Genomic DNA, 25119 nt, shown 5'->3' on the forward strand with positions numbered 1-25119 from the left:
AGTTTATTACACAAAAATTCAGGAGAAAACTGCACATTCAAGTACTGCTTTCCATCAAGTAAGAATGGATGGCAGTGTTTTTATGCATCTGTTCTGCCCACATAAGAAGCCAGCTCCATCATCTGGAGTGTCCTGGGGCTGAAACGTTTTATAAATATAAGAATTTTACTTTATTTCTTTTTTTGTATGGCAAGCAAAGTATGGTATCCAGCTGTGGATTTGCTTATATATTGTGTTTGCGTTTTTTTCCTTGGGCTTGTTTCATACAGTATATGGCAATAAGTTGTCATACACATTCCATGATTAATGCTTATTTATGAACTCTTATGTAAATATCTTAGAACTCAGTCAAACAATGTGCAAGTTAAACAGTTTTTCCCCTAAATATTGGAATGACATATCCCAAGGGAATAGTAGATTGGTTATGTTCTTTATCTATACAAGTCTCATATGTAAGAGTTTACTTTTACTATTCTGTTGTATCATTCTTTTTCTATTTGTTTTACTGAAAAGAAACTCAATTTCAAAATTGTTATTCAGCAAAATAGAGAAAATTTAGTTGTGGAAATGATTCATTTGTAAGGGTGACAGTTATTTCATTCCAGCAAATAAGCACATTTAATAGGATATTTATATTTTTTAAATTTTGATATTGCTTTCTATGTAGATGCATTTAAGTTATATTACAATGGTTTTAACCCACAAAAAAAGCTGGTTTGATTGTAAAATAGCAAGCATAAAAGGGAGGCAAATTGGAAGTTTGAATAAGTAATCAGTGAAATATTAGGTCTTTTATGAACAAGTTTATTTTTTTATATTTAGTGTTTCACTGGGTTGTGACTAGAAGTTTATTCTCCCTCCTCTACTTTTTTTGTTCTTTTGGACAGGTCCAGCTCTTCTGTGAACTAACTGATACCATGAGTAAGGTCTGGAATAAGATTCAGAAGAGAGGTAATCTCACTCCATCTTCAGCCTACACTGAGACCATGGTGGGGCCTGTCCCCAGTTCTCCAGTTAGAAGCAGTGTAGGCACAGCTCCTCCGGATACCAGCACGTGCAGCCCATCTGCCGACATTGGGACTACTACTGAGGTAAGTGTTTCTGAAAAGTTTTGTTACCAAGAGATGGGTGATATATACACAACACAGAGTCCTCATCATGACTGCGAATGAAGATGACCTCACCACTGTGGAAGCTAACAGATCCCAAAGACTCACAGAAGAGCTGTGCTGGGAGTGACTGTGTGTTACCATTCTTATTTTAGATATATATATTTTTTATTTTAGATATTTTTAAAATTGTTTATTTTGTTTATTTTTTAATTGAAAATTCAGAAATACAAAGAGGAGGAGAGACAGAGAGAAAAACCTTCCATCTGCTTATCCACTCCCCAAGTGACCACAGTGGCCAGAACTGAGCCAATCTGAAGCCAGGAGCCAGGAACTTCTTCCAGCAAAGAGCTGGATGGGAAGTAGAGCAGCCAGGTTGTAATCTGGCCCTCAAATAGAGTGCTGACATCACAGGTGATGGCTTAAGTTGATATGCCATGACACTGGCCCATAGGTATCTTTTTTCACTCTGAGTAGGTTGTAGTAGTTCAGGATGGTACAGCTCTGTGCCTTACTAGAAACTGAGACCTGGTTAAGGTTATGTTTCTTTACAGGTATGAAATATGTAAAGTGAATGAAAAAGAGATTGATATTCCTCCTTTCCTTACCTCTTTGCCTCTCCTTTTTGAACCTGGGTCCTGCTATCCCATTTAGTTAACAGTAGTCCTTATCAGTTTGACACACAGCACACTCCTTGTTTTCTACCCTGACTCAACTTTGCCCAGTATTCTGGTGCCACTTTAGCAAACAAATGCTTCCTAGTGTCCTCTTTACTAGAGCTAAATAAAAATAGTTTAGCTAACATGTATTTGTAATTTAAAAATGTATTTTTAAAAGATTTATTTATATTATTCGCAAGACAGATTCAGAGACAGAGTCAGAGAGAGAGGTGCTGTATCCACTGGTTCACTCCCCAGATGGCTGCAGTGGCCCAAGCTGAGCTGTTTCAAAGCTACAAGCTAGCAACTCAGGCTGTCTTCCTCTGCTCTCCCCACTGATAAAGCAGGGGCTACAGACAAATGGGATAACAGGGGCAGGAACCAGTGCCTGTATGTTACACTGGTGCTGCAGGAGGATTAGCCAGCTATGATGTTGCGCCAGCCCCAAATATGCAGAGCTAGGTTGAGCCAAACTGAAGTCAGCAGCCTAGAACTTCATCAGGTCCACCCATGTAGCAGAAGCTAGAATTTGAAGTGAACCCAGGCACTGCAGTCTAAGTATTCAGGTTCCCCAATTGAAATCTTAAATGTTGTGCCACGTTCTAACCTCAACAGTTTAAATACAATATAAACGATAAGTCATTTAGGGTGTAATTGTTTTTCATTCTGTAATTGATTTGGCTTATGCACATTAGCAGCTATAGTGGCATAGTCAGGTTCGTGTAGTTACTCTGAATGTCACGCCTGTGAATAGGCTTGTCCAGGTTTGTACAAAAGAGCAAATGCTAAATAGCATATTGCTGTTGAGTCCGTTCTTTTCTATTAGTGCAAACTCTTAATGGAATTTCAAAAAAATGCTGTTAGTCTTCCATTTCAGTCCAACAGTTGGTTTCTGGATCTGATAATTGTTGAAATCATAAGAAACAAAAAGGAAAGAAAAGAAAGAAAAACCTTTGGGGTAGGCTTTGTGGTGCAGCAAGGCTAAGCCACCACTTGCGCTGCAGCCATTGGATTTCTGGGCATTCTGCCTTTTTTTTTTTTTTAGTATATTTTTATTTTGAATTCTGAATTATGTGGTACAGTTTTGTATAGGCTGGGATTCCCCCTGAAACTCCACCCCCCAATAAATTTTTCCCATTTTACTACAATAGTGTAGTCCTTCATAAGGAATCATAATTATATTAGTCTCTTATTTAAGTGTACTCTGACATTGTTGGTACAGACAATGTCAGGCAGTCCAGCATCCAATTGTCTACACATGTCCAACATTTTCATTGGGAACCTATCTTTTGTCTGAAAGCAGGGATGCATGTTTCATTATTCCCCCACATCTGTATATGACAGACCCCAGTACTCCATCACTATACATTTCCATAAGTGGGAAGCCATGAAACCAGGTCAACAACTGGTAGAAGTTAGAACAACAACAACAACATCAACAACAAATTACAGCACCATGAAAAACAGCTCCATTGAGTAACCAACGCATGAGTGACAAAAAGGAAACACAAAAGTCTCCTGGGCACTCGGCTTTTGATGCAACTTCCTGCTCACCTACCACTAATCTTCAGTGGTAAATTAGGCAGAAGTTGTGTTTTGTTTTTTGCTGTTGTTGTTGTTTTCTGCAGTTAGACACTTTTTCCTCTAGATACAAAACCATTGGACAAAATACAGAATGGGGAAAGAATCCGAAGAGAGGAGGTGTTTATTTCTCTGGTGTTTTAACTTAGTAAATGCAAACCAAAATTAGACTGTTAAGCACATTGGAGTAGATTTGTTTAGCTGCTTGCATTAGCAACTTCTCTAACTTCATTCCAAATCGTAATTGAGTAACCTAAGTTTTGGTGTGCTTTTGCTTCTTTTTCCAAATGAAAAAAAGGTTGAGAATCTAGAAATGAGTCATTATGAATGGGATATGTTCTTACATTAAAGCAGTGTTTTTAAGTTAAAGATTGTTTCTTGGATAGCCCCAATGTTATTAGGATATGAAAGCTTTGAGAAGAAAACTATTTAGCTTTATGGAATACAGCAATTTGTAAATATATTCAACTAAGACCTCCAGTGTTCACAATCCACTTACTAAAACTGTATGAAATATACTTTGTGAAATACTTTGGGACAGTAGTGAAAACTTGAAGTTAAGAAATTCCTAGCCAGGGGTAGTAGAATTGAAATTTTACAAATACAGCTCAATTTAGAACCATTCCAGTGGCAGAAATCGGAGTGTTCCATTAAACATGTGTTTGCTAAGTACTGTGTTGAGGGTGTCAAGGCAAGCACAACTTTCTACTTTGAAAGGTATTTTTTTTTTTAAACAGACATTTGCAAAACATTACAAGTCTGAGAAAGCTAAGGACCCTGTGGAATGGTCATAGGTGTTGGGCATACATCTGGGAAGTGGCTATCCCATGGGGGATAATGTTAGTGGCACACCCTAAAATTCTGTAGTTTACTTCCTATGCAAAAGGACATGGTAGCCTTTGTGAGGGATAATAGGAATAAACTTTTTATGTTTTCAGAGGAAAGATAAACAGATTCATTCTGTGAGATCTGTGGGTATTTTGTAAAAGGAAGGAAATTTGAAGTGAATCTTAGAATATGAGTAAAGCGTGGTTAATAATTTTGTTTTCATAAGATTGTAGTAAATGTGACAGACGCTCTTAAGAGTGGTGTCCATTGTAAGCTAAAGTGAGAATGGTGTGAATTGCACAGACTGCAAAAGGATAAATTTTGTTCAGTCTATTAATGAATTCTGATTTCACTAAGTTCCTTTCAACATTGTAATTCATTGGAAATTCAAATGTTGAAAATTTGGAGTGGGTGCTATAAATATAAATCACAAAAATGCTCATAGTAGATTTGTTGTTTTGTGTTAGCTGTGGATCTAATGTGACCAATATGATGAATATTTGAAATTGGAAAGAATTTTAATAAAAAGCTCCATAAATTACCACTCACTATGATGTTTCTAAGAACCATCCCTGTCATATAGTGTTTTAGAATTTTTTTATGCATGATACTGCATATAAGTAGATACTGCATCTGTTTTTGAACTGTTGCCAGATATTTTGACAATTGTGTATGAAGCTACTTAGAGCATTGATGTTCAGACACTGATTAATGTTTAAATAGATTCTCCCTGGACAAATTATGTGCATCTTATGAAGCTTATGTTTGCGTATCTTTTGAAAACTAATGTATTACCACAATATTATTTTTACTCTATCTTTTGAATGTAAGTTTATAACTAAACTGTTTGAATTTAAAATGCTGATCAAGAGTGGGGAGCAGTGAAGGAGGTGAATCTAAGCACTTTATTGGTGTTTGATTTAGTATTGTTTTTTTTAAATTTAGAAGAATATGTTTCTTTTATCTCAGTGTGATCTGCTTAGTTCTATTGTGGATTGTTGTCTAAAACTGTAGTAGCACTTGATGTTATCCCTGAATGTATTCAGGTATATTTCAAAGTTTTGGCAAAAAAAAAAAATGTGTATACCAAGGGGAAAAAGGGAAAACCATAGTATCAATAACAACCATTGAAACAAAAATAGAATATTACTAATTCATTTTCCCTAATGTGCATTATTTTTCCTTGTGGGGAAAATTAAGTGTTGTTTGCTACTTTCCTGTTCTTTGTTACAGGCTCTTCTCTCGGCCCTAATCATTTGTTTTCTCTTTTTTTTTTTTGGCATAATCCCTTAAGTGAACTTCATAAGTAAACAGTGATCTTTCTCTTCTGTTAATAATAGCTGTGTTGTTGAAAGATTTCATCAAAGTGAGACTTAAGACCACAGTTTTAATTTTGTGTGCTAAAAAAATGAAGCATAATGATTTGAAGATTCACTATAATCACGCAATATTAGGACCAACTCATGTTGTGATTTTCATTAACTCATGTTAATGAAAAAAGGCAGATTGGAATTGATAGTTCATCTTTCCATCTCTGCAACTGGTGATCTCATTATTTAATCTCCATGCTTTAACATCTATACAATGGGAATATTAATTCCCATCTCCATTGTGTATAGATGTTGTGGCATGTTTGTGATCCATCCCTCCATTTTCATTTTATTTTTCAAATTATTTATTTATTAATTTAGTTGAGACACTGAGAGATATAATGACCAAGGATAAAGGTGCCACCCTGCTTTCCCAGGCCACAAGCAGGGAGCTGGATGGGAAGTGAGCCATCCAGGATACAAATCAGCACCCAAATGGGATCCCATTATGTGCAAGGTGAGAAGCTTAGCCACTAGGTTACTGAGCTGGGCCCATGAGTCTAGTTTTCAGAAATGCCTTTTAACAGCTCTTCATATTGACTGGTATAGGAATGTTTATTTATATGATCTTTGGCTGTTTTATACCTTATGAATGTTTAACTGCTATCCTATTAGTAGAAACCTCTGTATTCTTGTGTGAATGTAGCTCTGGTTCTTATATTTCAGTCTGGGAAATGGGAGTTGAATAGGATGGCAAGTGAAAGAGTTAAGTCCTGTAATGTTTCCCCCCCATACTGAAATAGAAAAGCCAGGGTAGTAGGGACCACAACAGTCCCTGTTACTGTTGACCCACGTGCACACAGTGCTGGAAGTGCTTGGCCCTGTGGGAACTTTTGTGATTGAACAAAACACTGTTTGTTTCGAGGAAAGGGAGTAGCATTGTAGGTAAAACTGATCATCCCTGAGCTGTGATGTAGGCCAAAGAGGAAATATTGAAGTGTCTGCTCTTGCAGATGAATAAAGATAGATTCACCTAAGAAAATAAACTCAGTATTTCAGTCAATTTGCAATAAAATAGTGAAAGAATTGAACTGTTTATTTTAGAACTTGGCCCAAGGTTGTGTGGGAGAATAGTTGAACATTTTCATTTCTGGCCTGATTTTTCTAGATCTGGAAACAGAGCAGAAAATTAATGCATAAACATGTTTAGCAATACCACACCAAATCCAAAATGAAAGCTGAAACTAGATGAGGAGTAAAGCTTTTCCTCAGGAGTGCTTACATTTGCAAGCTGTTTTTGTAGCATTCTCAGTCAAATATACTCAGTAGCATTAAAAATTGAGGTCTCCCTGATTGGAAGGGCTCTTTCTCTGCAATTTTCAAGTGTCAGGATGTGATCATTTCTAAAGATTGCAGGGAGGATTTAACTTATGCCTGGTTCTTGTCTAAGAAGCTGACCATAAAAAAAGTCATACAGGTACCATGAAACTTTTATCTAAGTGTATTTTAAAAAATCCTTTCCTGGAGTTAGTTTGTGCTTGCCATATTTATTGGAATGTTAGAAGATGATCAAAAACCTGATCTTTTTATAGCATTTCAAACTCAAGAATATTAATCCCAGCAAATTTAGTATTACTTGCTTTGGAGAGAATAATTTATATGAACACTCTCCAGTGACCTATTGACATTTACTTCACTTGATGTAAATGGAACTGCTGTCTTCAGGTTTAACCTTATAATTTTCTGTCGCACTGAACCCCAGGGTGCTATTGCGTTATTGTGCTTTGAGCCCACATATTCCTATAGTAAACACTTGGCAGTTGTTTTGAATCTTCCCTATTTGGTCTTTTCTCCCTCCTTAGATTCAGGGGGTTGAATTTTTTTCTGTCTGAGATGTTGTAAAACACTGAAATCAAGATAAAGCCTTCAAATAGAAACTGAATATAACCTTGTCTAAGTGACATGTACGTAGGAACACAAATGGGGATGTTGGTTTACCTTTCTTGATTTTGTGTTGGGCTAATGACTTACTTAACTTCGATAAGTGCCTTATGCTGTGAGAGGCTATCTAAAGAGAACAGCATTTGGCTGTGATGTTGTCTTGTCCTAAGTTTTGTTTGCGGGTAAGAGGTAGGAGTTTTGTTCTAGCTGTTGACAACTGGTCATAACTGCTTAGCATAAGGAAGTGACATTGTTTGCATTCAGAGCAGGAATAAACTGTTGGATGGTTGAAAATGTTTATCATATAGAAATGTGTTTCATTGTATGAGAATGACAAAATGAGAAAGGGAAGACAGATATCTGGGTCTATTAAGTGTGCAGGTGTGCAGTTGGTTAAACTTCATTTGGATAATTATGTGCATCACTTATGAAGTATTTGCCACATGTAAACACTTTATGTGCATGTTCTTGCTTCATTTTAACCCTAAGAAGTAAATGCCATTTTAGTAACCATTTTACACAGGGGATAACAGACTCTGAGAAAAGACCTTCCTAAAATCACATGGTGATATCCAACGTCTTTTACATATTACGTACTACCTGTCAGACTAAGCTTAATTACATATATATATATACGATCAATGTTGAAATATGTATGTTTGTATATATACATATACACACACACATCTTTTTGAGCTAAGAAAATTTTGTTCTTCCAAATGTACAGTTTGTTCAGCCTGTTCATGTGTCCTCACCAGGAGCTTCCATGAGCTTGATAATTCTGATGTAAATTATTGGAGATCTGTAGTTTCATATCAGTGTGAAAAGTACTTTACTACTAAGCAGCGCATAAAATGCAATCCTTGTCTCAGTTGCAAAACCACACATCTTCCCTAGCTCAGAAAGCACAGCTGGGGATCTAGACTTTTAGTTGGGGAATTATGTAACAGTTTGTCATAGGGGATATTTATCAAACAACCTTGCATTGGACCACTTCTTTTTGGCTTTACCCCTAGATTTGTTCAAAGAGGCTCTGTCTTTCTTTGATGACTCTTTCCATTTTATGGCCACTCTTTGATGACATGACGAAGTTTGAAGATGAGTGGCTTGTAACTTATAAGAGCTTCCTTTACATACACACACACACACAGAGCTTTTAAACAAAAGCACGTCACATTGTATTTCACTAGCTCTTAGACTGTATGACTTTATTTTCCAAGATTTTCTGTTTAGATTTTGGTTTTTGATAGGTTTCAAGTCAACGGGATATACTGATATTTTTAGAAACCCAAATACTTTGTAGAGGCATTGTGACACAACAAATTAAGCCATTGTTTATGACTCTTAGGTCCCAAGTCTGGGTGCCTCAGATAGGACCCCCACCTCTGCTCCTGAGCCAGTTTTCTGTTAATACGCACCCTGGGAGGCAGCAGGTGATGGCTCAGGTACTTGGGTCCCTGCCATGCATGTGGGAGACCTGGGTTCAGTTCCAGCTCTTGGCTTCCGCCTGGCCCAGCTCTGGTATGGCTACTATTTGGGAAGTGAATCAACAGAGTGAAAACCAATCAATCTCAGTCTCAATCTTTCTCTCTGGTTCTTCTCCCTACTCTCCTTTTCCTCCCCCCCCCGCCCCCATTCCTATCTTCCTTCTTCCTTTTTTGTCTCTGCTACATTTTCCAAGTAAATGAAAATAAATAAGCTTTTTTTAAAAACCAACTAACATTTGGTATGTAATCCTAAAAACTGACCACATTGATGACTGATCACCAGCACTGCCTTGTATTTTTCTCTTGGTTGCTAAAAGATGCCAAAAAGACCAAACCAGACAGACAAACAAACAAAAAACTATTAAACTTTATTCATACAATTTTCTTAGCATCACAGTCATGCTTCATTTCTCTAAGAGGTTATTTAAATTTTCATTTTATTTACTTAAGATGCAGACAGAAACAGATATCTTCCTCCTCTCAAATGCCTTCCACAACAAATCTAGGCCAGTCCAGAGCCAGGAGCTAAGAATACATTCTGGGTCTTGCAAGAGATTGCAGGGACCCAACTACTTCATCCATCATTGACTGCAACCCGGACACCTCAGGGTGGATTCATGCATCTCAGGCATCAACTTTACTGCTACTCCAAATGCTCTTCACCGGGGAATTTTTAGCCATACATTGTATTAAAAAAAAATTGTTAAATCATTTAATGTTCTCCTGTGTCAATATATATGAAGCATGATGTGCTTTTTCAAAACTGTGCTAATCAGTTTCCTAAAGTTATTCTAGATTTGTGTTTTAATTTTTTAATTTCTAGGCAGAGAAGGAGAAATGAACAGATAGGGATCTTTTTGTCTGTGGGTTTCCTTTCCAAATGGCTGCAACAATCAGGGCTGCACCCAGCAGAAGCTAGGAGTTCAGAACTCAACTTAGGTCTCCCACATGGATGGCCAGGACGCAGGTTCTTGAGCTTGCACTACTGTTGCCTTTGACGGTGCTCGTTAGCAGGCAGGTGGGGTTTGATTCAGAAATGGAAACTGAATGTAGACATTATTACATGGCTTGTGGTCATACACACTTATATGGCATGTCATCATACATATAACACTGTGTCTTACATGCTGTACCAAACACCTGCCACAGTAAATTTTCATTGTAAAAGATAGACAGGAAATAATTTAGCCTTTTTGGACCAAGAATCTCTGTAGCATTCACTCAACTATACTGAAAACAAGATAAACAGTAAATAAAATACATAGATGTAATTGTGAAATAATAAAACATGATCGTAACAAGGTTTATATTTGACCCTTCACTGTAACTTAGAGCATATTGTTTTAGGGAATTCTCTTGTGATACTGACGTGCTTTGCATCTTACTTTTAAAATATTTTATTTGTTTTTTTAAAGATGTATTTATTTTTATTGCAAAGTTAGATAAACAGAAAGGAGGAGAGACAGAGAGGAAGATCTTGTGTGCAATGATTCATACCCCAAATGACCACAACGGTCAGCTGTGCCAATCCGAAGCCAGGAGCCAGGAGACTCTTTCAGTCTCCCACATGGGTGCAGAGTCCCAAGGCTTTGGGCCGTCCTCGACTGCTTTCCCAGGCCACAAGCAGGGAGCTGGATGGAAAGCGGGGCTGCCAGGACCAGAACCGGAGCCCGTATGGGATCCCAGCACGTACAATGCAAGGACTTTAGCCACCAGGCCACTGCGCCAGGCACGATCTTACTTACTCTTTTAGAGGAAACCAGGATAATGCTTATGTACTTTGTAACTGTAGAAAACATTAGAGTAGAATATGTTTATGTTATCATTATGTGTTATGATTGGTATTTATATAATTGTGATTAGATATGTTGTATAAAAATTTAAAGTAATGTCAATTTTGAATCACATTTTCAATTACTTTCGTTTAAATTACAGAGTTCTGATTTTTCCCCTTACTCTAGGGAGATTCTATACAAGCAGGTGATGACTCCCCATTCTCAGATTCTGTTACCTTGGAACAAACTACCAGTAACATTGGGGGATCTAGTGGACGTGTGAGTCTATGGATGCAGTGGGTCCTTCCCAAAATTACTATCAAGCTCTTTGCTCCAGATCCAGAAAATAAAGGCACAGGTATGAAGTTACTTTTCTTCCCTGTTTTAAAGCTCAGATGTTGAACACTATATTACAAGCAAATTAGACTCAATTGTATTTGCACTTATAATTAAGGAAATGCCATTAAATCTTAACATGCCTACATGTTGAATGCTATTAGTATGCTGCATTGTTGTTTATATATCTGTTCGAAGTTGAAATACCTAAATTTTGTTTTGGTTGGGTTAGAGTTCATCACAAAGATGATGAGAAAATTTCCTCATTGAGACCTTATATCATTGAGACATTTTGCCATCATAATTAAAAGTATTACAAAAGTTCTTGACTAATACAAGATTAGCATTTCAGATATTTAATGGGACTTCCTATTTTGATTTACAAGTAGGTATTGTTTTAATTGCAATACTTATATTGGTAGTAATTTTGATGTGAATAAAGAAGCTTGCCTTTGTTTAGTACACGTGACAGTATCCAGGATACATGTACCAATGCAAATTTTAGAATGTAACCTTTTTAGCTTTGGTGATGGGTAACTGTGATGATGATGATGTCTGCTTCTATTGCAGAGGTTTGTGTGGTCAGTGAACTGGAAGATCTCAGTGCTTCCATAGATGTCCAGGATGTGTATACTAAAGTGAAATGTAAAATCGAGAGTTTCAATATTGATCACTATAGAAGCAGGTAAATAATGAATACTGAATGTAGGAAAAACTGTATTTTCTTGAAAAAAAAAGTATGAGAATGTTTTGATTCTGATTTGCCTAGTTTTGTAAAGGTACTATATTCATTAATACACAGTTTAATGAAAGGTTTTGATAAGGTAGCATATCACTAACTATTCACACCGCCATAGCAAATGAATTAGTCTGTATGTAGTAGTCCTGTCACACAGCTGTTCATGTAGGTTGTATATTCACTTGGATGCTTGGCACACAGTGATGGCTCTGCTTTGCTGTGTACTTCCCAGGCACATCTTCCATCAGTCGAACAGCAAGTACTGATATGGATCAGCAGCTTATCTCCCTAAATACTTTAAAAACCTATTTATCTCACAGATGATTAATATGCATGTGGTGGGTGTCCTCAACCATTTTGTCCCTTATCCAGTAAATTTCCTTGGGACATATATATAATTATTTGCAAATATTACTTGTAATGATAAATAACTAGTAGTAAAATATTTTGCATATTTTCACAAAATTCTGTAATAATATTGTTACTATTTTTTCCAGAAAAAAAATGCGAATGTTCTTGCTTGGACTTTATTGCTTCTCTGATATTTTTTAATTGAAACGTAGCTCATGCACCATAAAACTCACAAGTGTTTTTCAAAAATATTTTCAAATGACATCATATTATCAATTTCATAATATTTTGACTTAGAAACAGCCTTGAAATCCTTTCCTTTCTGGATTCATAATATTTATTCATTCAACAATTTTTTATTGCCTGCCGACAGAAGCACATAAGTGTTTCTGTGCATATATTGATGGATTACAGGTCCAAAACCAATCTTTTTTTTTTTTTAACTTCAGCAAGTTTTCTTTTTCTACAATGGGATTTGTGTTTTCATCCATTCTATATCATATATATTTTTATTATATTTATATATTATAGAATGTATCACATTATGTAATGGCTGTCACATCTGTTAAAGCTAAAAAATTGTGTCAAATTTGTGAAAAAATACAGGTGTTTCAAAAACATGTGAGAAAATGCAGTTAAAGGATAAATTTATTTTCATGCAAAAAGTTTGCATTCCATGCATATTTTTCTTGATATGCGTTTTCTACAAACTTTGTGTTGTTCCCTCACATTTTATTGCATATATATTAAGAATTGTTAAAAGGAGTATTGTCCCATAGTGTGATAATTAGATTTGTCATAGTGAGTTACTGATTGACTTTTGATAATTACATGTTTTGCCCTTTAGTTCCTTTCAGATAATATCCATCATAAAAATCTCTGCATGTGAAACATAGGCACAATATTAGAGCCCAAATAATTTCATGGTAAAGTAAATATCTATGGTGTACCATCCTGAATTTCACTCTTAAGTGCGTATACATCTTCATTGCTAACATCATTCATTCATTTACTCTAAATGAATGGTGAATGTTCATTATGTTCCAAGTATTATGCTAAGCATTTAGAATAAAGTCTTTCCTATATATTGACGTAAATGCTACACTTATGGTGTTTCTATAACAAGGCTTCAAAAACTTTATGGGAAATTAGAATTAAAACCTGCGAGTGTTTTGGCAAATACGATTTTCAGAATCGTCTCCATTTTTAAATAATACCTTTTTCCATGAACTTTTTGAAGGCCTTCATAATTTCTTGGATGAGAAGTTGATAACCAATGAATGAATAAATATGCAAATGCTTTAGTGGAGAACTTTCAGGATGTGTTGCTAATGTAAATTACTCTGATTGTATTATCACATCTCTGTTTTAGTTCAGTTTAGTGTTGTTAACTTTAGAATTATTTGAAATAGTTATATATGCTCAAATTTTAACTGAGAAAACATGAAGAGAACAGATAAGGTGAACTTATGTTTTCCAGGCCAGGGGAAGGTTGGCAGTCAGGACATTTTGAAGGAGTATTTCTACAGTGCAAAGAAAAACCTGTGGTGAGACTCATTTAGTAATTATAATTTTTGAAAGTATATTTTAAATCATGTATGTGTTCTAATGCAATAGGAGTAATGGTTACAGGATTTAGAGCTGAGGATAAATTATTTTTGGCCTAATTCTGCAAAATTTTATTGTAAATCAAAAGCTATTTGTTCTTTTGAACTGCTCATGTTTTGTAACCATCTCCCTGTTAAAGCAATTATATAAATTTATCAAAAAAGAAAAGGTAGTAATACTTTCATAAATATTGTTTGCTTTTCATGTGCTATGTGAACTTTTTGAAAGTTTGTTTTACACTGTGAGATCATGCTGGATTGTCCTTTACCAAAAACAATAAGTAATTTTATACTAAAAGCAATTACTTTTTGTTTACTTCCATTAGCAATGCTTTTGCAGAAGGTGGTTTAGGCAGAGGCCATAGATAGCACTGGCTCAAACCTAAATCTATGCAAATTTGAGCAGAATTAAAACTCTCCAGACTTTTTGTGCTTATGGCTTTTATTGCTTTTTGTCTTTTTACCTGCTTTGCTGCTGTCCATCACCTCAAGCCTGGGGGAAGAGTGTTGGTCTTTGGGGCAATGTGGAGGTGTCTTCCTTTCCTGTACCGACAAGCTGAACAGACGCACCTTGTTGGTTCGACCCGTCAGCAAGCAGGACCCTTTCAGTAATTGCTCTGGCTTCTTTCCTTCTGTAAGAAATCATTTTTAAATTATGCTACAAAATTGCAGAACTCCCATTAGTAGGACCCAGAGAAGGCATTTAACTATCTTTAGAGTCAACTCTCATTTCTGATTGTCCTCTGCATCATTCACTTCATAAATTATCTTGAATGTAATTTTAAATCAGACTGGCTTCCTTCTCTGAACTGTTTCTGGGAAACTTGCACATGCTGTTGTCACTTCGGGTTTGTGAATGCAAACAAATTTTGCAATCAGATGAGAAAAATGAAAGTAAGGTGTTGAATTTGATGACTTTTTAAAATAGTGTGTATTGGATAATCCAGAGTTGCCCATTACTGCTTTTGTCATTACTTTTATGATTCTTACTGAGATTGCTTTTTTCTCTCCTTTTGTGACATTGTCTTCTAACAGTTAATTCAAAGCACTTTATTTCTTGCCTTGTAAAATCTAGAAAAGTCTGTACCTCTGTGATTGGATGGAAGATGAACACGCAACTATTTACTAGTGACTTTACGGAAGTCTAAAAATCTGCATTTTTAATGCTAAAATACATCTCAATATTTTCTTAACCTAGCTGACTAGTTTAAGTAATTGTTTTAAAATCAGCAAAAATATACTTCTAAATATTAAGAGCATAATATGGCTCTTCATTTAAATATTAATATTAATATCAACATCTTCATTTAAATACTAAATAGTTAAATGAGGAGCAACTGCTTTAAATATTAATTTAATTGTATGTAAACTATTTTCCATAGTTATAACTCAAAACAAATTTAAGAAATATATCTTTATAAAAATACTTTAATTTTATTCATACATTATCAATCATTTTTTTAAAAATTTATTTATTTTGGACAGAGATACAGAGAGGAGGAGAGACAGAGACAAAATCATGAACCCATTAATTCACTCCCCAAGTAGCTGCAACGACCAGTGCTGAGCAGATCCAAAGCCAGGAGTTTCTTCCTGGTCTCCCACATGGGTGCAGGGTCCCAAGACAAAGGACCATCCTCAACTGCATTCCCAGACCACAGACAGGGATGTGGAAGAGAACTGGGACATAAACCAGCACCCGTATGGGATCCCAGCACGTGCAAGGTGAGGGCTTTAGACGCTAGGCTACTATTGCACTGGGCCCACATTTGTATTCATTTTTTTTGTAGCACATGATTCTGATTTGATTTTAGCTTTTTCTAGCGTACTCTGTCTTTAGTACTGGGGAAAAATGATTCTAAGATATATTTGTAAATTCTGTTTAGACCTTTTTATCTCCTTTGTCCATTAGTGTCTAAGAATTAAAGAGTTATTTATTTTTATTGAAGTGGCATATTTACAGAGAGAAGGAGAGACAAAGATTTTCCATTTGCTGGTTCACCATGGCCAGTAGCTTCTGAGTCTACCATGTGGCTGCAAGGGTTTAAGGTTACTGGCCATCCTCCACTGTTTTCCCAGGCCATAAGCAGGCATCTCGATCAGAAGAGGAACAGTTGGGACACAAATCTGATCATTTTAATTTGTAGCCCTTCACAACCAAAATTTAATATAATGTACTTAAGATTTTACTTTTTATCTTCTATTTTAAAGTTAAGTAGTTTGTGTTGAAATTTATTAAACATTTAGTTACTTAAAAGCTAGAATTACACAGAGAGGAAAAAACATGAGATGAAGCCATCTTGCATCCATTGTTCACTCCCCAAAAGGCTGCTCAGTCTAGAGTTGGGCCAGTCCAAACCCTGAAGCCAGGAGCTTCTAGGTCTCCCACGTGGGTCCAGGGGCCCAAGCGCTTAGGCCCTCCTCCACTGCCTTCCCCTGGTCATCAGCATGAGCTGGATCAGAAGTAGAGCAGGCAAGATTTGAATCAGTGCCCATTTGAAATGCTCGTACCATAAACTGGCTCCTAAAATTTCTTTTTTTGTCAGTGTTTTCTAACTTTTCATTTTAAATAAACAAAGTATTGATTGTTACCATATTAAAGGTATATATAAATATTATCTCAACTTCAATTGATATCATTTTTTTTCTTTAAAGAAGCTAACTGCGTAACAATCTTAATAAAAATTCTTCCTTTTTTTGTAATGTGCTTTTCACCTGTATGTGCATTCAGTACTTTAAAATGTTTTTCAAAATATTCATACATTTAAACACTTTTCATATTATATCCGGAATTCAGACATTACTAATAAAGAAATAGTGTGAATTTGCCTGTATATCAATGGTCCCTGCCACCTTGCTTCCCCAAGTTCACTTTAGGCTCATAGGATAGACAACATTGTTCTGACCTCTTGCATGGAGTTACCCTGCAGCCACTCATCTCCATTCATTCTTGCCTACTGTGGAGCAGCAGGGTAATGGCCCTGGAGTACTGGAAGCTTTCCTTTGTTCCAGTTGGCTTGGAATGAAGAAGGTAAAAAGAAAAGCAATCAGAGAATGAGAAAGTTAAGAACAGTGAGAATTATGATGCTGTTTAATACTTACCCTGAAAGTCCTTCTTTAAAAAGAAAAAAATCGGTTCAGAAAAAAAACTGAAACTTTTTCTCATCCTTGTTGAAAAGTTTTAAAAACAAAATTGATATTGATGGATGAATTGCATACTTTTTCCCCTCCTGCTATGTCAGTGGATTTTAAGTAACCACGTGAGTAGGAGTTATGGGATCACATAGGCTCAGACACGCATTGCTACTCTGCAGCTTCTCACTTTTTTCCTATTAATGTAAATAATTTCATCTTTCCTTATTCCCTCATAACTCTTGACTTTCCTCTCACTCTGTATTCTCTGATAATTGGAAAATTTTTTCAGGTATTGGGAATGAGGTCTATGTCAGTTGTACTCTTATTTGATGTTTAGTAATTTTCAAGTTAGGGTTTCAAATACTTTAAGTATCAGAAGATGTTTTTCAAGAGGTATCCATGCTTATTGAGGAATATAAAACTATATGTCTTACTGTTTTTAAAAAGTATATTGTTTTATTATAAATTGTTTATAGTATTCAGTTTGAATAGAGGACTAATTGAGCTAGGCTTAGCACAAATATTAATGTTTTATTAATGATATATAGCTTAGTTTTAGTTGAGTATATATATATATGTGTGTATATATACGTGTGTGTGAATACACACATCTGGTAATACATTCAAAGAGTTGGTAGGCTTTTTTAAAGATTTATTTATTTTTATTGAAAAGGCAGATCCACAGAGAGGAGAGACAGAAAGATCCTCTCTCCCCCCAGCCTACTTCCCAGGTGGTTGCATTAGCTGGAGCTGAGCTGATCTAAAGCCAGCAGCCCGGAGCTGCCTCCAGGTGTCCCACGTGGGCGCAGATTCCCAAGGCTTTGAGCCATCCTCAACTGCTTTCCCAGGCCTCAAGCAGGGACCTGGATCAGAAGTGGAGCAGCTGGTACATGATCTGGTGCTCACATGGGACCATGGAACATGTAAGGCAAGGGAGGATTTAGCCACTAGGCCCTTCTGCTGCGCCCTGGAGGTTTTATAAAAACAGAGTAGTCTTAGAACTCTGAAAGACAAATGTTTCATTTTGTGTCATTATTTCCAGTGAAGTGGAATAGTTCATTAGTTCTTGTATCAAAGTGTGAAATCAACAGTCTCTTCTTATAGGCTCTGTCCTTATGTGAATTGGCCAATCAGTAAAGAAAAATCAGTTTATAAAACTTAGGTCTTCTAAGGCAGTCGTCTGATATTCAGAACAATACCAAATACAAATATGTGTAATTTTTAAAAATTTAATCTAAATACCCATCTGTGATTCATATTGTTATGGCATACTGGAAAATCATCAAGAAATTACAAAAAAGAGAAATGAAAAGGGAAAGGTAAAATTATTGATTTAGAGCTAGAGAGCTAGAGGGTAGGAGGAGGGGCCGTCTTTCGTTCCACTGGCTTGCTCCTTAAATGGCCACAGTGGCTGGGACTGTGAGCCAGGTGCTGCTTCCATGTCTCCCAAGTAGATGGCAATGGCCCAAGCACTTGAGCCATCTTCTGCTGCTTTCCCAGGTGCATAGCAGGGAGCTGGTTTGGAAGTGGGCCAGTCAAAACTTCAACCTGAACCCATATGGGCTTCTGGCACTGCAGGTGATACCTTAATGTGCTAACCCAAGGGAGGAGGGCAAGTTCTTAATGTTATTAATAAAGCAAAATCAGAGCGTAGACACAAAGGAATTAACTACCTCTCTTGAAGAGATTACTTATGTGTCAAAACTCGGGTGTTTACCTTCAATTCAGTTATTCTTGAAGTTTTAGATGCTTTTTGTAGCTGCATTATTTATCAGCCATGTGTTTTTACTAAGACTTAAACAGTGAATAAAAATTCAGCATGCTAAAATTATTTTGAGTTTTCTAATAGCACCGTTTTGGTTTATATTTAATGAAATTTATTTTGTGATTTCCTTTTTCTGGAACAGACAACTACAAAACTTCTAGATGGCTCTCATCAGCAGCATGGCTTTCTCTCTCTGACCTATACAAAAGCTGTAACAAAAAATGTCCGCCACAAGTTAACATCAAGAAATGAGAGAAGATGTTTTCATAAATTATCTGAAGGTTTAACAGATGGCTCCCCTCATTTTCTTCATGAAATTCTTCTTTCTGCACAAGCCTTTGATGTTGTCCTTTGTTTTCCTTTGCTCAATGCCATCGCTAGTATATTTCACACAAAACTGCCAAGGACCCAAAAAGAGAAAAGGAAATCTTCTGGCCTTCCCATGCGGACCCATACACTAACTTCTCGCAATTTACCTTTGATTTATATCAACACAAGCGTAATAAGAGTTTTTGTTCCAAAAACAGAAGAAATACAGCCCTCTGTTGAAGGTATTGTCTTCTTATTTTTCTGTTCTGATTTTAAAATATTTTCTTCTGGGGTGTTTAATTTTCTGGTTTTTGTTGTTGTTTGTTTATCCATTCCTTGAAACACTAACAACTACTGTGCATGCAGTTTGGTATATTTTAGAACAAACATTTTATAATGAAATCTTTAGGAGAGATGTCAGAATTCTGGGTAAGTATATCTTAGTAAAGTAAGAAATTTTTTCAGAAGCCTATATTGCCTGGTATTTATTTCATTAAATTTGTATGTTTTCATGTATATGTATAATTTTGTTTAAAAGTAAAACTACTCATTGATAAAATATGTAAAGCTTTTGTGGTTTAAAAATCCACTTGATGATTAAGAATGGGCCAAACAAATAATACATCAAGTCCACTGTGGCTTTTTCCAGGCTTCTCAGTGAATTGTGCCATTATTCTATCTGGAGCTGCATGTGTGGATAATCCTGCCACCTCCATCAACAAGATTCTGTTTTCCCCTGAGCTCTGAAGGAATGGAGATCTGCAATGATCTTCAGATACCTTACAGCTCAGTGGTTAATGAATGAACTTGTAAATTACACAGGCCTGAGGCCCAGTCTCAATTTTTTAAACTGAGAAATCTTGAACAAGTTAATTTAAGATCCACAAGTGTAAAAAAACCATAGTAATAATAATTGTAAATTTGATAACTAGTCTGTATTAATGTTTTTGTTTTGAAATGGTGATAGTGTGAGAATGTGTGTTAAGTGCCACTCCCATCTCAAAGCAAGCTATCATGAGAAAGTTGACATTTCTTTCAAAGTGGGCTTTCCACATTTTATACCACTTTCAGCTGTTTGATCAAAACATAGTTGTACCCAATTACAAAAGAAGGTAAGGTATAAATTCTTATCTGCATAGTGGTATGCTGCCTTAGTTGATGGCTAAGTGCAGTAACATATCTTGGACTGGGCCATTTATAAAAATATATAAATACATGAACTCTCTTATCAGAGTTCTGGAGGCTTCTCGGTCTGAGGCAGGGTCGCCAGCGGATGTGCTGTCTGGTGAGGACTGCTCTGTGTCTGTGGTGGTGCTTTCTTGTGTCCTCGTCTGACTGAAGGCAGAAGGGCAAAAAGGAACAAACTTGTTCCTCACACTGATACAGAACACTCCCGTCCACGTCCATGTGCCTGGGTCTCTAGTGGGTAATTACTTCTTCAAAGTCTCCATTTCTCTAGTACCATCACTTGGGGTTCAAATTAGAGTAAACCATATAATATGACCAGACAATAATTAGGGCCCAGTGGGTTTGAGAAAAGAGCTTGGGTACCTGAGGTATGGGTTATAATCTATGCTACATAAAAATAGTGAAAGTCTTTTTTTTGAGTTTTTTTGTTTCCTTCTCTTTTAGTTAGTGTGTAAAGGAAGAAGACTTGATGGTCCTGATGTTAAATTGCAGGGAAAACCACATTCTGTTTATGTCTGTTGGTCTGTCTGCCATAAATCAGATGGTCTTAGGAAAAGTATGCTGTTTAATGGTATTATTACAAATATTTTTTTTTCATTCATGTAATTTAAAAAACTTCACCCTGAAGTAAAAGCAATATAGTTAGCTTCTTTGTAACTTTATAATAACCTAGCTCTAATGGTGAGTTTATTACATTACACTGCAGATTGTTAATAGAAACTATTTCCTACTTTTGATGTTTAATTTTTAATAAGGACTATCTTGAAATCAGTTAATTTGGATTCTGCAGTTACTGTCGCTGAGTATGTAATATTTTAATAGTACCATACAGTAAATTTCATCTATAGATACACATTAACAAGAAGCAGCATTGAGTCTTTACCTAATATTTGTTAACTGATTTAAAAGAAAATCCAGGGGCCAGTGTTGCAGCTTTGTGTGTTAACCTGCTGCCTGCAGTGGACAGCAGTCCCAGCTGCTCCACCTTTGATCTAGCTCCCAGCTAATGGCCTGGGAAAGGAGCAACAGATGGTCCAAGTGCATGGGCCCCTGACAGCCACTTGGGAAGCATGGATGGGGTTCCTGACTCCTGGTTTCCAACTAAATGGAAAGTCTGTTCCCAGCTGTCTTTAAATCTGCCTTTCAAACAAAAGAAATAAATCATTTAAAAAGGTAAGAAACTGTATTCTCATTGCCGAGGCAATGACCTTTATGTTTTTTCTTATTATCTTTTATGATGTGAAAGTTTAACAAATCCTGGGAAATACAACATTACTAAAGTTGCATAGATTTGGGGAAAAAACTTCATTTCTATACAGAGAGCATGCATTTTCTCGTAACTTTGGAGGAAGAGACATAAGCATAAAAATTGTTGAAATTATCAAACTATATTTTTACTTTGTAACTGATAAGGAAGCACCATAGAGGCAGACATAATTTGTCTTCATTAAAGAAATGTACCAGTATTTTGCAAAGAATCTAGGGCACTCCATTTTATTTTCAAAAATACCATCATATTGTGATATATCTTTTAATTAAAATCAGCAATTTTAGATTGGTATATGTAAGAAATCTTCTCTGTTTTATTAAAATTATGAATATGACTTTTTGTGATAATTGAACATGCTTTTCTTTGAAAAAAAAAGATTTATGTATTTATTTGCAAAGAAGACAGAAAATTACATAGAGGTTTCCATTCACTGATTCACTCTCCAAATAGCTGAAACAGCCAGTTCTGTATCCAATCAAAGCCGGGAGCCTGGGACTTCTTTCAAGTCTGCCACCTGAGTGTAGTGTCCTAAGCACCTAGGGCATTCTCTGCTGCTTTGCCGGGCGCATTGTAGGGAGGTAAATTGGAAGTGGAGCAGGCGAAACAAACCAGCACCCATAGGGCTGTTGGTACCATTGATGGTGGCTTTCCTGCTGTGCCACAGTACCCGCATATTAGTATTTTTTTTTCTATAAATGTCTATTTGGTTGTATAAGGCATTTTCCTACCTTGAATGAGTTCTCCTATGAGACATGTTTGTGAGGTTTCGTGATTTTTTTTCTCAAAATTTCTTACACTATAGATTTTATATTTTCACCCCCCTCCCAATTCTCTATTTTCAATTGGATGTAAGTAATTAATCGAGAAATAGAGGAGTACTCTATAAGGAAAACTAAGGAAATAATAGGCCATACAGATGGAAAAGTATGTAAATCAGCACATTTATCCCAATATGTAACCCAAGTGTAGATCTTTTTTCAGATGTGTATTTTATATGAAAGATTTAATGTTTCTATTTAACACATGGAAAAAGCTATAATGTGATTGAATAAGGAAGTCATGATTGGTGCAGTAATTCCATTAGAAATAAGTACTATTATGTAAATTGGTCTAAGAAGGTAGAACATAATATTCAACATTCCATTAGTACGCATAATATTTTCACATTTGTTAAGCCTTTTTGCTGTCTTAAACTGCTAATATCCAATGACTAATTAAAAATTTTGTTGATGGCTTTATGTAGGGCTACTGCAGTAGTTAGACTGTAAAAGATATCACATGACATAGTAGCAATTTCAGATACTTTTGAGACTTTAAATGTTTTACTCCACTAAGTTTCTTTTGAGAATCTGATGAAAGTTGAAGTCTCCAAACATATTTCTCATACTGGGCCAAAGAAGACTCGGTTGTAAGCAACATGGTTTTACATCATCCAAAAATTGTGTGAAAATTTAAACTTTATTGAAGCTTTTGATTCATGATATAAACTTATGATCTCAGAGTTATTTATAGCCTTCTCATTTGGCCTACACATGTGCACATCCATGCTTCTGTGTGCGTGCATACACACACGGAGACATATACATGCTGTTGCCCCATAAAAGATAAATCTTTTGGACTTTATGTTAATGCAAAATTTCCAATAATTTAATCCTGCCTAAAATTCAGTTGATAATAAATATGTTTAGCATTCTAATCTTTGCTTCAGAAAAGTGATATTATACATCTGCATTTAATTATGTGTATGCTGTGTGATTTTAAGATTCCCATATATTATAGGTGGTTGACTTCGAGCTTAAGCTTTTCATGAATATATTAGCATTGAGGCCTGTTGTTTTGATCTCATGAGTTTTCTAAAGTAGCTTCTCATGAGAAATCAGTCCTTAAAAATATAGTTAAAGCAATGAAGGAAGGTATTTATTTTCATGTTAAAAATGCTTTAAGAAGGAACATTTCCTCATACGATCCAACTAGTAAATGAAGGTGAAGTAAACCCAAAAGGGGATTCTTGCTTTTTTTCCAGCTATATAGTAACTGGAAAAATGACTCAAGGTGCTGTCTTATATAAATACATATTTTAATTTTTCCTATATCTCAAATATTTTGATAATTTCTTTAATAAATCGTTTTAATTTAGATTATGAATGATCTGCATTAAGTGCTTTCTAAAATTATAACTTCATTCTCAGTATATTCTACTGAGAATACTTTTGGCTCCTAACAAACAGAATTCTGTTCTTGGCTCTGGCTTTGTGTGTAGCACCAAGTACGTCATTTTTCTTCCATATGTGCCTCATTTACTGCAGTGTTTCTATTCCATTTCAGACGGTCATATGGTGAGTAGTATCTGCAGCCTGAAAGAACAGTTAGCAAGTACACTAATTGCACTTTGGTGGTATGGTCCATTCTCCAGGCTCACTATTTATTGAGTTAATTGATGCCTGCTGCTTAATCAGAAGTTTCCCCCACATGGAACTATTTGATAAGCTTGGCATAAAATGCAAGATCTGTGAAATGTAAACAGTGTTCACAATATGAGGTCCTATAATCAAGGCAGGTCTTTCGACGTTGGACAATAGTGCAGCTCAAGAGTGCTTTTCCATTTGATCTTTCCTGTTGTGGACATTTAGAAGTACTGCCTTCACTCTGGTGGCCACATGCTAATCCTTCCTGGGGTGGCTTCTCTCTTTCCCCTCTATCTGAGCTTGCCCTCCTCCAGCCTCACTGCCATTTTGCCTTTCCCCCTCCCTTTAGGATCCTCTTATTTTGATTCCTTCTTTTTCTCACTGAATAGCTTTCTACTTACTTTTTTGTGATTTTCTTCATTCTGGCTTTCTTTTTAAGGCTAATCTAAGTCAGACCATACCAAGTGTACAGCTAAAGCAGCTGGAAATAATCTCGCGTTTGCATTCTTTGTGCAGAAAAGTTTGGGAAATATGGATTGTGTGCCTTTGTAGGCATATTCTGTGCAGGATATTCCTGAGATCCTGCAGCCAGTCCTTTTCTATTCTGTTTGTGGCAGATGTTAATTGCTGGAGAGGAATGATGAGTTTTAGTATATGAATATGTTTACCTTAAAATCTGGAATATTGCATAGTGTTAAAAATTTTTAAACAATTTTAAGCAATATTTAAACAGCTACTGACGTAGAATTATCTGTTGGAAAATAATATGTAAGGTTAAATGAGTAGAACCATCAAGAATTACTTTCCATTTGAAAGAACCCTTAGAAAAGACACTGAATTTGCCCGTGAGTTATTGAGATGGATTTTTTCTTACTTTTCTGAGACTTCTTAATTTTAGACTACATCGTGCGATGTAGAACTTTCAAACAGGTAAAGATGCTACTTGCGCTGAGAGTAACAAGTTAGAATGTTTTCTTATGCTAAACACTTTCCAGCATTGCAGCCATCATGTTTGCGTTTTCTGACAGGTTTGAATTTTAATGCACTACGTGTTTGCGATTCTTTGTGTTTGATTATTATCAATCATAAATTTAAGTAGCTTTAAGAATTTGTTATTCCCTTTATGATATCATATAATATATTTGTAGACAAGAAAGGAGCATTGAAAACCATCACTAGGTGGCCCGGCTTGATAGCTCACTTGGGTAATCCTCAACCTGCAAGCACCAGGATCTCATATTGCCGCTGGTTCGTGTCCTGGCTGCTCCACTTCCAATACAGCTTACTGCTTGTGGCCAGGGAAGCAGTGGAGGATGACCCCAGT

At 36.0% G+C, this 25119-nt stretch overlaps 1 protein-coding gene across 4 annotated transcripts in view; it reads left to right on the forward strand.

Annotated features, from left to right (window-relative positions):
- The window catches only part of VPS13B (vacuolar protein sorting 13 homolog B), a 595475-nt gene that overhangs the window by 278221 nt on the left and 292135 nt on the right, over positions 1-25119 (forward strand). Inside the window, exons 25-30 of one of the 4 annotated variants that reach the window (XM_040972639.1) lie at positions 888-1091; positions 10877-11048; positions 11597-11711; positions 13597-13663; positions 14216-14357; positions 18766-19033. In XM_040972639.1, coding sequence (XP_040828573.1) covers positions 888-1091; positions 10877-11048; positions 11597-11711; positions 13597-13663; positions 14216-14335 — 678 coding nt within the window. In that variant the 3' untranslated portion in view covers positions 14336-14357; positions 18766-19033. Of the gene's footprint in view, positions 1-887; positions 1092-10876; positions 11049-11596; positions 11712-13596; positions 13664-14215; positions 14358-18765; positions 19175-25119 lie in introns of those variants that run through there. The other 3 variants (XM_040972638.1, XM_040972637.1, XM_040972640.1) reach the window with 3 other exon arrangements.

This window comes from Ochotona curzoniae, unplaced genomic scaffold, assembly GCF_017591425.1.
Source record: "Ochotona curzoniae isolate NIBS_2020 unplaced genomic scaffold, NIBS_Ocur_1.0 contig_2318, whole genome shotgun sequence".
Lineage (NCBI taxonomy): Eukaryota > Metazoa > Chordata > Mammalia > Lagomorpha > Ochotonidae > Ochotona > Ochotona curzoniae.